Raw genomic sequence first — 11,812 nt, forward strand, 5'->3', positions numbered from 1 at the left:
TTAATGGGTGTTCTCATTCGGTTGAGTAAATGTTGTAATCCCAATCGGTCGAATATTTAGATAAGAATAAGAAAAGTGTGTTCGACCATCAACACTGTGTTTTGTAGCATATTCGGCGGCTCAGTATCTGGAGATTAACTATCAGCTAGAGCATTCCAAGATTTATCAAGAAGATGTATTAAGACTTTTTTAAAAAGTAAGTTTGAATGTCAGCACTGTTTTTTTATTCCCGAAGTGAATAGCTTAAATTCCATGATAACAACATCTTCAGAAAATAGTTTTCATACATGTCCACACGCCCAGCACGTTCGCAATGGAATCTGTGTATTCCGTGATAAGTCACCAAGCTTCTGACTCTAACTTTCAAGAGGTTGGAGTACTTTCTTAACCCGAAACCCATGTGAAGGTAACCCAAGCCAAAATGTTAATACTAAAATGGCTGCCTTATATAGGTTTGAAAATATACTTGATCGCTGTTGATTGAGTGAAGTCAAAGTCAAAGATAGAAAAAAACACTGGAGGATCACCTCTCCCAATCATGGAATAGTACTCTACGGTCAAGCTTTAAAACTAATATCATTCTTTAAAATAGTGCTCTTTTTCGAAAAATATGTACTTCTCCCAAAAGAAACAGAGCTAGTCCACTGGAACATTATACAATATGCATCTAAACCGCAACAAAACTGACACAGAGGTAATCCAAGTGGTCATTATGCAACATGCAGAACTAAACTGACACAGAGCTAGTCGACTGGAACATTATACAACATGCATCTAAACCGCAACAAAACTGACACAGAGGTAATCCAAGTGGACATTATGCAACATGCAGAACTAAACTGACACAGAGCTAGTCCACTGGAACATTATACAAGATGCAGAACTAAACTGACACAGAGCTAGTCAACTGGAACATTATACAACATGCAGAACTAAACTGACACAGAGCTAGTCAACTGGAACATTATACCAAATGCAGAACTAAACTGACACAGAGCTAGTCAACTGGAACATTATACAACATACAGAACTAAACTGACACAGAGCTAGTCAACTGGAACATTATACAACATACAGAACTAAACTGACACAGAGCTAGTCAACTGGAACATTATACAACATGCAGAACTAAACTGACACAGAGCTAGTCAACTGGAACATTATACAACATGCAGAACTAAACTGACACAGAGCTAGTCAACTGGAACATTATACAACATGCAGAACTAAACTGACACAGAGCTAGTCAACTGGAACATTATACAACATGCAGAACTAAACTGACACAGAGCTAGTCGACTGGAACATTATACAACATGCATCTAAACCGCAACAAAACTGACACAGAGGTAATCCAAGTGGACATTATGCAACATGCAGAACTAAACTGACACAGAGCTAGTCCACTGGAACATTATACAACATACTGGACTAAAGTGACACAGAGCTAGTCCACTAGAACATTATACAAGATGCAGAACTAAACTGACACAGAGCTAGTCCACTTGAACATTATACAACCCGCAGAACTAAACTGACACAGAGCTAGTCCACTGGAACATTATACAAGATGCAGAACTAAACTGACACAGAGCTAGTCCACTGGAACATTATACAAGATGCAGAACTAAACTGACACAGAGCTAGTCCACTGGAACATTATACAACCCGCAGAACTAAACTGACACAGAGCTAGTCCACTGGAACATTATACAAGATGCAGAACTAAACTGACACAGAGCTAGTCCACTGGAACATTATACAAGATGCAGAACTAAACTGACACATATCTCGTCCACTGGAACATTATACAAGATGCAGAACTAAACTGACACAGAGCTAGTCCACTGGAACATTATACAAGATGCAGAACTAAACTGACACAGAGCTAGTCCACTGGAACATTATACAAGATGCAGAACTAAACTGACACAGAGCTAGTCCACTGGAACATTATACAACCCGCAGAACTAAACTGACACAGAGCTAGTCGACTGGAACATTATACAACATACAGGACTAAACTGACACAGAGCTAGTCCACTGGAACATTATACAACATACAGGACTAAAGTGACACAGAGCTAGTCCACTAGAACACTATACAAGATGCAGAACTAAACTGACACAGAGCTAGTCCTACATGCGACACCAGGCTCGCTGACTTGGTTGATGCATGTTATACATCCCAATTGCGTGGATCAATGCTCATGATATCAATCACTGGATTGTCTGGTCCTCATATGGATGCAGAGGCAGTCGGGTAGTATTGCGGTTAAAGCGTTCGCTCGTCACGCCGAAGACCCGGGTTCGATTCCCAACATGGGTACAATGTGTGAAGCCCATTTCTGGTGTCCCCCGCCGTGATATTGCTGGAATATTGCCAAACTCACTCACTCACTCACTCATGGATGCAAATAGAACAGTCTTAAGTAACAATGTGGATAGGAGAAACATACAATGTGGATAGGGGAAACATACAATGTGGATAGGGGAAACATACAATGTGGATAGGAGAAACATACAATGTGGATAGGAGAAACATACAATGTGGATAGGAGAAACATACAATGTGGGTAGGAGAAACATACAATGTGGGTAGGAGAAACATACAATGTGGATAGGGGAACATTCAATGAGGGTAGGAGAAACATACAATGTGGGTAGGAGAGAGTAGAAGGCGGTACATGGCCTATGTCGAAGAACTGCATCGAGTCGGTTATAATTAAAATCAAAAATTTGTTAAAACATTGTTGTAAATTAATGACATTAAAGCAACCAACACGATTTTTTCTGAATGACCTAATTCTGGTCACGGGATCTCAGTTAACTACGGCCTTGAATAGCCTTGGCGTCTTGACGCCTTGACGCCTCAACCCCTCAACGCCTCAACGCCTCGGGTGGTCACGGACTGTTAGCCAATGGCAAAACAGAAACTAGGAACGGACACTCTTTTCTGACGAAAGTCGATTCCAGCTCCTGTCCTGATGGCAGAGTTCGTATTCACTTCGACCATGAGAGCGAAGGTCACGTTGTTGCATTTAGGAGGTCGTGCCATTCGTCGGTGGTACAGTAGCGTCGTGGGTCGGGGAGGTATCTGTGGACAGCAGACGATGGATCTCGTAATTTGTCAAGGCCAATCTCACCCCACAATGCATGAGGTAATTTGCCCAGGTTTTCACCCGTACCTGCAACAAAGCCCTCGGATCATCTTCCATCAGGACAATCCCGACCACACACAGCGCGAATCTGTGAACTATCTCAACGCCAACAATGTGAAGGTTTGTGCCCGATCACCTGGCATGTCTCCAGTTGAACATGCGTGAGGTGATTTGGGACGTACAATTACAGCAGGACAGGTACCTGTGATGTCCAGACAAGGTTTACTGGAAGCTCTAGCAGAGGATTGGCGCCGCATTCCACCTCAAGTCATTCGACGTCTGACGAACTCCGCACGTGGTCGAGTGAGAGCCTTGATCCCCGTGGTGGGCACACGCGATATTGACAAAGTTTGTGACCATCATGTCACCTTGTCTGGCCTTAAACCGTTTACTAAATGAATTGTTAAATGATAGAATACCGGACAACTTACCCCACCCTCGTGATTTCCCCATATACGCTTTATTTTATCATTTACTATTGATTAATGTCTTATGTTCATGCAAAATGATGTATTTTGTGCCATTTCTCAACTGTCTTGTCTCCTCTGGCAATGATCGTCATATCGTGCTTCGTATAGTTCCATTTGCCCGCCTGTTTAGTTCGAATGAAAACGTGTGAAACTTGAAAAACTAAAAAAAGGTGGAAATCGGTTCCCTGTCCCTGTGGACCACAGTAGTTTTTGGTGCTACAGGTAAATAGCAGGTGTATCATAGATTGTGAATGACTCACTTCTCTGACAGATCCACATATTTAACGCATCGAAGTAAAGATGTTAATTTTAATAGTAGTTCTTGGCCCGCCGTACTGTTATTCCAAATCTAATCAAAATCTAATCGAATAATTGTAAGATGAAAGAGCTATGTAATGTCTGGAGGCTATTTCTCTGAATGCGATATTTCAAGCTTTGTGAACAGTTGATCACTGGACTCACTTGGTATAGAGTCACTGATAGTGATGAGCGTTTGCCGCTGACCATGACGGTATCCGATATCGGTATGAGAGGTGAATACCTACCTGGTATTTTAGAAGATTTGCTGTATATACTATTACCTACTTATTACTAAACAACACATTTACCGCATTGTCCCTTTGGATTCAGGAGGTTGCGGTAGCCTAGTGGTTAAAGCCTTCGACGTCACGTCGAGGATCCGGGTTCGATTCCCCATATGGGTACAATGTGTGAAGCCCATTTCTGGTCCCCCGCCGTGTTGCTAAAGGCGGTGTGAAACCATACTCACTCACTCACTCCCCTTTGAGGTCACATGTTCCATTGATTTGCAGTCTTTACAATCTGTTTACGTCAGTGACGTGTTTGACTGTATAACATGACCGGAAAATATACCAGAACAGGAAATGACAGTCATCATTTAGATACAGCAGGAGGCAGTGGTTATATACGCTGCTAATAGCCATCTTCAATTACCCAGGGAGTTATAGCTTACCCAGGGAATTATAGCTCAGCTCTACTATGCTAAATATCCCCGGCCCATCGGACACCACGGCTTGGCTTTGAGCACGATTCAAATGACACGAGGCTAAAAATAGCTGTGCAATATTACTCTCGTCGCCTCCCGTGGTAAGTCAGTACTAGGCCAGATGGGGAGGTGACGTCACCCCGTCACCCCGCTGTGGTGGTGTGCGCGGGTGTTAATGACAATCCCGTGGAGCATTACACAGTGTAGAAATACATGCATGAATAATACCAGTGCCGACCGCGAGGAAGAGAAGAAATATGTCACTACTGGTCTCTATGATACACTGGAACATTGCTCGCGTGTATGTTATGAACGTTATCTGACACAGCGTGACAATATCATAAACAATGGCTGGGAAGGACATTGTCCACGTGCAGCGTTGTATGGCGAGGTGCTGTCTGTTCCGTCAATCAGTGCTTGTCTGACCAAAGCTCGCATTAATTACTTCTTGCTAAGACAACATTCCACATCCGGGGTTCCGGGGGCCCATGTCAGAAATATTGTATTTCTCCTGTACGCGTGATTACCGCTATCTGTGTTCATGTTTGTCGAGTTGTTAGCTCACCTTCTCCGCTTGTTAGCACCAATCTCAAAATATCGTCTACTGCAAAACTAGCCAGTGAATATCCCCAAACTAAGAAATATTAAAATGGCCACCAAGAACGGCACATTAATTAAGGACTGCCTTGACATCCCGTTCTTCTCCATTGTATGCAAAGATTTCAAGTCGGCTTCCTGCGTCAAATCAGTATTGCATTGGAGTATGTGGCAATTAATCTTGAACTCAGGCATATAGGTATGATTCCGACATTGTTGGTCAAGGATAAGAATAAGATTACAATCAGCTTATGATCACAATAACTTTGGAGTACAATGATATGCTGATACGCATGTTCTACATATGTGCCGGGACATGGAAATAAATTATTATTAAGTTCTATTTCTCTATTGTATTTGTATTGTCTACGATTTCTCCATAAATACTGTATATGAGTTGGGAGTTGTCATAATTTCTCCGTTCTCCCGTCGTCTAGGGCGCCGTGATTCGCTGTGCAGAGCTGCGTCCCTTGGGCACGCCAGAAACCTATTATTGTGGGTTTGAATCCCGGTTCGCCCCCATTTTGTTTCTAGGTTTGTCAGCACCATTCCCGTGCTCGTGGGTTTCACCGAAGCGGTTAACGTCCCTAGACCTGCATCACTTCGGGCTTTCCTCCCACATTAAGCTGACACGCCGCGATATAACTTTAATACTGTTTAAAGCGGCGTTAAACCCAACTCACTCACTCACTCATTTACATATGTGCCAACACCCACGTATAGATCAGCAAATGTGTTAGACATTTCACGAGAGGTCGTATAGCGGGGCCGTTTGGGAGTGGATGTTGTGGATGCTTTCGAGGTATCAGTTCAACCAATTCGTTATTTGATGTTGAAAGTATTGATTTCTACCGCGCCGTTGATTCCTTACTGACCTCGGGTGGCCGTCGGGTCTAAGACGCCGCAATTTGATTTGCAAAGTTGCGTCCCTTGGGCTCGCCAGGAAACTATGATTGTTGGTTCGAATCCCGGTTCGTCCCGATAACGTTTATTGGTCTGTCAGCTCCATACCCGTGCTCGTGGGTTTAACCAAAGTGGTAAACGTCTGAGACCTGCATGACTGCGGGCTTTCCTCCTACATCAAGCTGACACACTGTGATATAACTGGAATACTGTTAAAAGCGGCCTTTAAACCCAACTCACTCAGTTGACACCGACATAACTGTATTTGCTTTTGTGGCAACAAAATGTGGTAAATCAAGATCGCAAATAAATATCTTTATCTGACATGGCATTGTCACCTTATACTGACACCGCTTGTGCTTTGCCACGTGAATACTGCTTGTGCTTTGCCACGTGTTACTGACACCGCTTGCGCTTTACCGCGTGTAACCAATACTGCTTGCGCTTTGACGCCTGTTACTGACACCGTCTATCAGTTGCCCGGGTTTTATGCTTTTCTGTCACACACACACACACACACACACACACACACACACTGATGGAAAAGAATAAGGCTACACTATGTTTTAAACACAGTGAAATGATATGCGTTTACGCGTTTCCAACCTTGTCTACCAAATGCATTGTTCCCATATTCGTGTCCTTCAGTATAAAATGTATGATAACTACTGTGCTGTACATATACATATACTGTCGAGTAAAAGAAAGTGTAAACTTGAAATTTGGATTTGACCAAAACATTATAAACGTTATCAAAACATTACTAAGCTGAACATAGTCTCCGATACACAGCAAACTTAAGGTTCAAAACCAACCACATGTATGATACCGCTATTTCATAAATCACCATCGGATCACCATTTCTTGTTTGTTCCACTTTTAGCCACCAACAAACATGGGCGTGTACTCTATTTCACTTTTAGCCACCAACAAACATGGGCGTGTACTCTATTTCACTTTTAGCCACCAACAAACATGGGCGTGTACTCTATTTCACTTGGCAGTTTATTAATGCAATAAAGGACATTCGAGTTGTGTAATGTTTCTATGTGTAATTCAAGTCAATTTCATCAACGTTCTCATCTAAATCAGATCTTATACTGTTATCTTATCTTATCTTATTGGATTCTTCTCTCAGCAAGCCTTTTATTTGCTTTGATGGTCACGTGGGTGGGGTCTCGAAGTACCTGAACTAAAATAGACCAAGTAATGGGAAAGTGAGTGTGTGTATCGACAGGCCAAGTGAAGTTGCTCGTTTAAGACAGACCGGATACCAAATCTTCTCTTTGTATTGAAACTCAGAAAATCAGAATTATATCTAAATGTTTACACATATTGGAAAAGTACAAGATATAGACAATGGGAAATTAAAAATTAAAATCGAGGGTCTGATTATCATTTTCAAATTGTGACGAAAATAGCTCAAGATGTGATTAAACCTCTTGTCCTAATAGTCTTAATAGTACCAGGTAGATGTGTATATATGTTGACTGCACTAACGTGACACATAAGGACCCAGTCAGGAACAGTGAACTGACGCGCAGCTGAGCAGTAGTGATCAAACTTCTCGATATTTAGTTACTTGTTCAGTTTTAGTTTTATTTAAACCTTGAAATGCATGACATTTCTTGGAAAGTTTGACGCAATAATGAGAAAGATTTCCGAGAAGGCCATGTATGGGTGCATTTAAATCTTTTTAACCATCTGTTTATAACATGTCATATTAATTTCTTCAACTAGATCTTATATAATTAGTTGTTCAGTTATATTTTTTATAAAGTTTATCGCAATAATGAGAAAGAGAATTCGGCCTGAATAGGCTACTGCGATCATCGCAGACAATTGTTGATCAAATTCAGTATGTAAGGGAGGTAATCGGATAGTAATCAAATACATGGTTTAAGATGTAAAACAGTAAATGAACTGAAAAAAATATCGTTTATATTGTTGAAACATGACTGAGTTGATTAAATATATTGGGGGGGGGGGGGGGGGGGGTAATTGTATTCTAAATATGATTTGACGAACTGAGTGTTTGCCGCCGTGTTGGTGCATGCATGTTATGGGTGCACTACCAACAATCTAATACTGAGTTCTGAACATTTGGAGTGACGTCCCTTTTTCTAATAGATGGCGCTGCCTACCTACGACCCGGCAGTTTTGAAAAGCGGTCAGAACAAGTTCGTTGTATTTATTTTCAGTTTGTCATCATCATGGCAAACATCAGTCTTGAAATCGACGACTACTTTATGCATTTAGAAGAAAAACGACTTAACAGTTTCCAGAACTGGCCATATGAAGCAGAACACGAATGTACAGCTGCAAAGGTATGCAATTTAGGCCAAGTCGACATTGTTTTTTTGCGTTTTTAGCTGTTTTCCATTTCACGCTGGAATGGAAAATGCCGATTATCAGATTGTGCCCTCAGATTTTACCAACATTTCTGCCATCCCTCTGCCGTCTCCATATACTTTCTTAATGTATGTAGGGTACTAACTTCAAATGGCTTAAAGAAGACCCTCCTTCACAATACATACAGTGACATAAGTAATTGATCAAATGTAAAACTTAAAAAGGAATGTTTGAACTTAGTAACAGCATCACTTCAGTCTTGGCGTTCCATTATTCCACAAAGTAACGTTTCACTGTGTCCCTATATAGAAATATAAAGCACATTTGACTTGTAATTGACAATGACAGTTAGAACTGAGAGGCCTTGAATTTGAAGTTGCTATCGCCAGTAATGTGCATACCAAGAGAAAGTGAGGATAGGGCCTACAATTTATTTTTTTCTAAAGAATTCAGTGGCTGTGTTGCTGCTTTTGTACATTTAGTTGATTAGTTATAGGAGATATGCTTCTGACTGGGACATCTGACATTAACAAAACATGCCAAAAACATTGGTCGTCATGTTGACATAAGTGTGCACTGTCTACATTTCCCCATCTCTTGTCAGAATTCCCCTGATTGAGCCCTTACAGTGTTTTGTTTGTCAATAACCAGTATTTCCTCTCTAGATGACACATTTCCTTATTTAATTCATGTTCAGACAATTTCCCAAGATGTGTGAAGGCCAAGTAATGATAGAACTCAGTGTAGCATGAAGAATGGCTGACTGGACTGACTGATGATGCTTGTTGTAGCTGGCTGCTGCCGGCTGGTATCACATCCCCACTGACCAGGAGCCGGATGCTGTACGCTGCTTTGTCTGCCTTAAGGAATTGGACGGATGGGAGCCTAATGATGATCCATGGTAACTGTTTATACTGGTTCTTTAACTTCACATGAATTTGAATTAATAGATTTAGATTACATAAGGCATACATCAGTTAACAACCTACAGCAAAAGTATTGAGTATGTTTAACAAGTTAAAAAATAATGTCTGCGGCACACTATCAAAAAGGCCCTTATTATTCACACCCTTCTGTGTTAAAGACACATTGCCATAACATGATCTACTGTAACACTATTGGTGGCACACGGTCATGTGTACAGCGCACAGGTCACAAACAGAGCTACAGATAAGCTGTGTATTTGCGTAAAATCCCCCCCCCCCCCAAAAAAAAACAATTAAAAAATATTACTTTCAATTAATTTGCGAACAGAAACGCATGCAGTATATGAAAAACTCAAATGTATGAAAACAGCATGCGTAAATACCCAATGAAGCTTTTTGAGCATGCGTATAATGGAGCTAATTTCCGAAACACAATTACGAGGTAAGCCTATAGTTAGAACCCTTATATACATCTGAAACATTATTTTATTGTTTTTGAAATCTCAAAATGTTTACTAATTATTTTGGAAAAACCCAATAGAGTGATGAAAAGATGAGTGAAAAAATATTGGTTACCTAATGAAAAATGTAATAACCAAATTAAAATAGAAACCTTTGAGTAAAAACTCAATCGCTCAAAATATTATCTGGAGCTTTGCACAAATCAGGCAAGGTAAAGCAACATTTATCCATGGCAAGTGACTTTGTTTGTAAGATCTGTCTTTTCAACAACCTTCTAGCGTATCACAGGGATCTTGGGTTGTATACTCCCTTGGGTGCTGAGAATGAAATTGAGTGCACAGTAATCCATTGAAAAGGATAAGAAGGGTGTAGCACTTTGAGTATGCCTCTGTGTGGTGTGGAAATATAGAGCAATTTAAATGGCCTATAATCCTTATTGCACACCACACCAATACTAGAACTCCAGGTGCCTGCTCTATGTGCTATTACTTTTCAGTCAAAATCTAAGTGTCACTATGTGTTATCGTGGTTATGCAGCAAGGAACAGACCGTGGATTGAGCGTTGGCCCTGAGAGTAGAAGGTTGGTGGCTTGATGCCTGTCCAAAAATTAAATTGTGGTGCTTGTTGTTACCCTGCCTGGTGCTTGGTATTAACTAATTAAGTTTGTATATTGTGTCTGAGAGGGGTATCCTCATTAAACAGTGATGTGGCATCTCGGTTGGCTAGAGCATTATGAAACTGGCAATTATGCGGGCTAGTACAAGCAGCCACACACGCAAGTCGCTGTTATAAGTACAATAACTTTGAATGCAACATTAAAGCCCATTTCATCTCACACCAGGATGGAACATATGAAGCACTCCCCCCAGTGTCCATTCCTCAAGCTGCCCAAGACCACTGGCGAGATGACAGTGGAACAGTTGCTCAACCTCGAGATAAAGAGATGGTCGCTCAAAACGGTAGACTCACGAGGCTATTTCTTGGCTACACTAGAGATTATTTGAAAGATTAGATTGTCATTACACTCTGTGAGCAGAACAGAAACATCAATCTATACTACTATTAAACATTTGACTGAGAGAATTCTGTTATTTATTCATATGGAGAAATGTCCTATCAAACATTTAGAAAAATACTTGCATATCTCCTACATATGCTCTTGTCAGATTACCTGCAAACCTTCAAATGACAGGTGTTGTCTACTAAACCTGTGTAATTATGTACTGCTTTGTTTCTGCAGCGAAAGATCTTGGATGCGAGGATTGAGGAATACAAGATCCAAGCTGATGCTGTCCGAGATGCCATGAAGAATCTGGTGGATAACTGACATAACGCCCCTCTGTGCAGGACATTATACTGTACACTTGTTCCTAGGGAAAGACTTGCTCCTCGTGTATCACATGCCTGATTTCATCCTTCCTCTTGAACCAACCTTTCACCAACGACACGTCAACATCTTCGTCTCATGCATCACACAAACACACCATCATCATTACTCTTGCATTGTCACAACTACCTGATGTGGAGATGGATCACTCCTGGGTGTGTGCTGTGTGTGACTGACAGGCAGAACACATGACTGTATTTAGGATTCATGGACTTTGTAGGAACTGCTATGTGTTGTATAGCTAGTAAGCCGATGTATATAATAAAAGTCAACATACATGATAAAGCATGCGTTTGTGTCAATCTATGTTGATATTTGTACTTCTATTTCTCACTGGGAAGGATAGGGCCGCATACCAGTACCATACCAAATTAAAAGGGGATCACATGCCACTCAACACACCAAATGGGGATCTCATGCAACTCAACAGACCAAATGGGGATCACGTGCAACTAAACGTACCAAATGGGGATCACATGCAACTCAACAAACCAAATGGGGATCATGTGCAACTCAACACACCAAATGGGGATCATGTGCAACTCAA

The 11,812-nt window shown here is 41.2% G+C and overlaps 1 protein-coding gene across 1 annotated transcript; it reads left to right on the forward strand.

Moving 5' to 3' along the window:
- The first annotated feature begins 8,256 nt into the window (after window positions 1-8,256).
- Window positions 8,257-11,550, forward strand: LOC124120408 (baculoviral IAP repeat-containing protein 5.2-like). The gene is made up of 4 exons (XM_046483224.2): window positions 8,257-8,464; window positions 9,281-9,390; window positions 10,720-10,837; window positions 11,119-11,550. Exons 1-4 carry the CDS (start codon window positions 8,351-8,353, stop codon window positions 11,203-11,205), a joined length of 429 nt encoding a protein of 142 aa, XP_046339180.1. The 5' UTR covers window positions 8,257-8,350; the 3' UTR covers window positions 11,206-11,550.
- Window positions 11,551-11,812: the final 262 nt, after the last annotated feature.

This window comes from Haliotis rufescens, unplaced genomic scaffold, assembly GCF_023055435.1.
Source record: "Haliotis rufescens isolate VD_foot unplaced genomic scaffold, xgHalRufe1.0.p SCAF_11, whole genome shotgun sequence".
Lineage (NCBI taxonomy): Eukaryota > Metazoa > Mollusca > Gastropoda > Lepetellida > Haliotidae > Haliotis > Haliotis rufescens.

Coding starts and splice junctions, on each gene's coding strand:
- LOC124120408 (XM_046483224.2), top strand. CDS start 8,351: ATGGCAAACATCAGTCTTGAAATCGACGACTACTTTATGCATTTAGAA. Junction 9,391..10,719: donor GAGCCTAATGATGATCCATG/GTAACTGTTTAT, acceptor ATCTCACACCAG/GATGGAACATATGAAGCACT. Junction 10,838..11,118: donor AGAGATGGTCGCTCAAAACG/GTAGACTCACGA, acceptor TTGTTTCTGCAG/CGAAAGATCTTGGATGCGAG.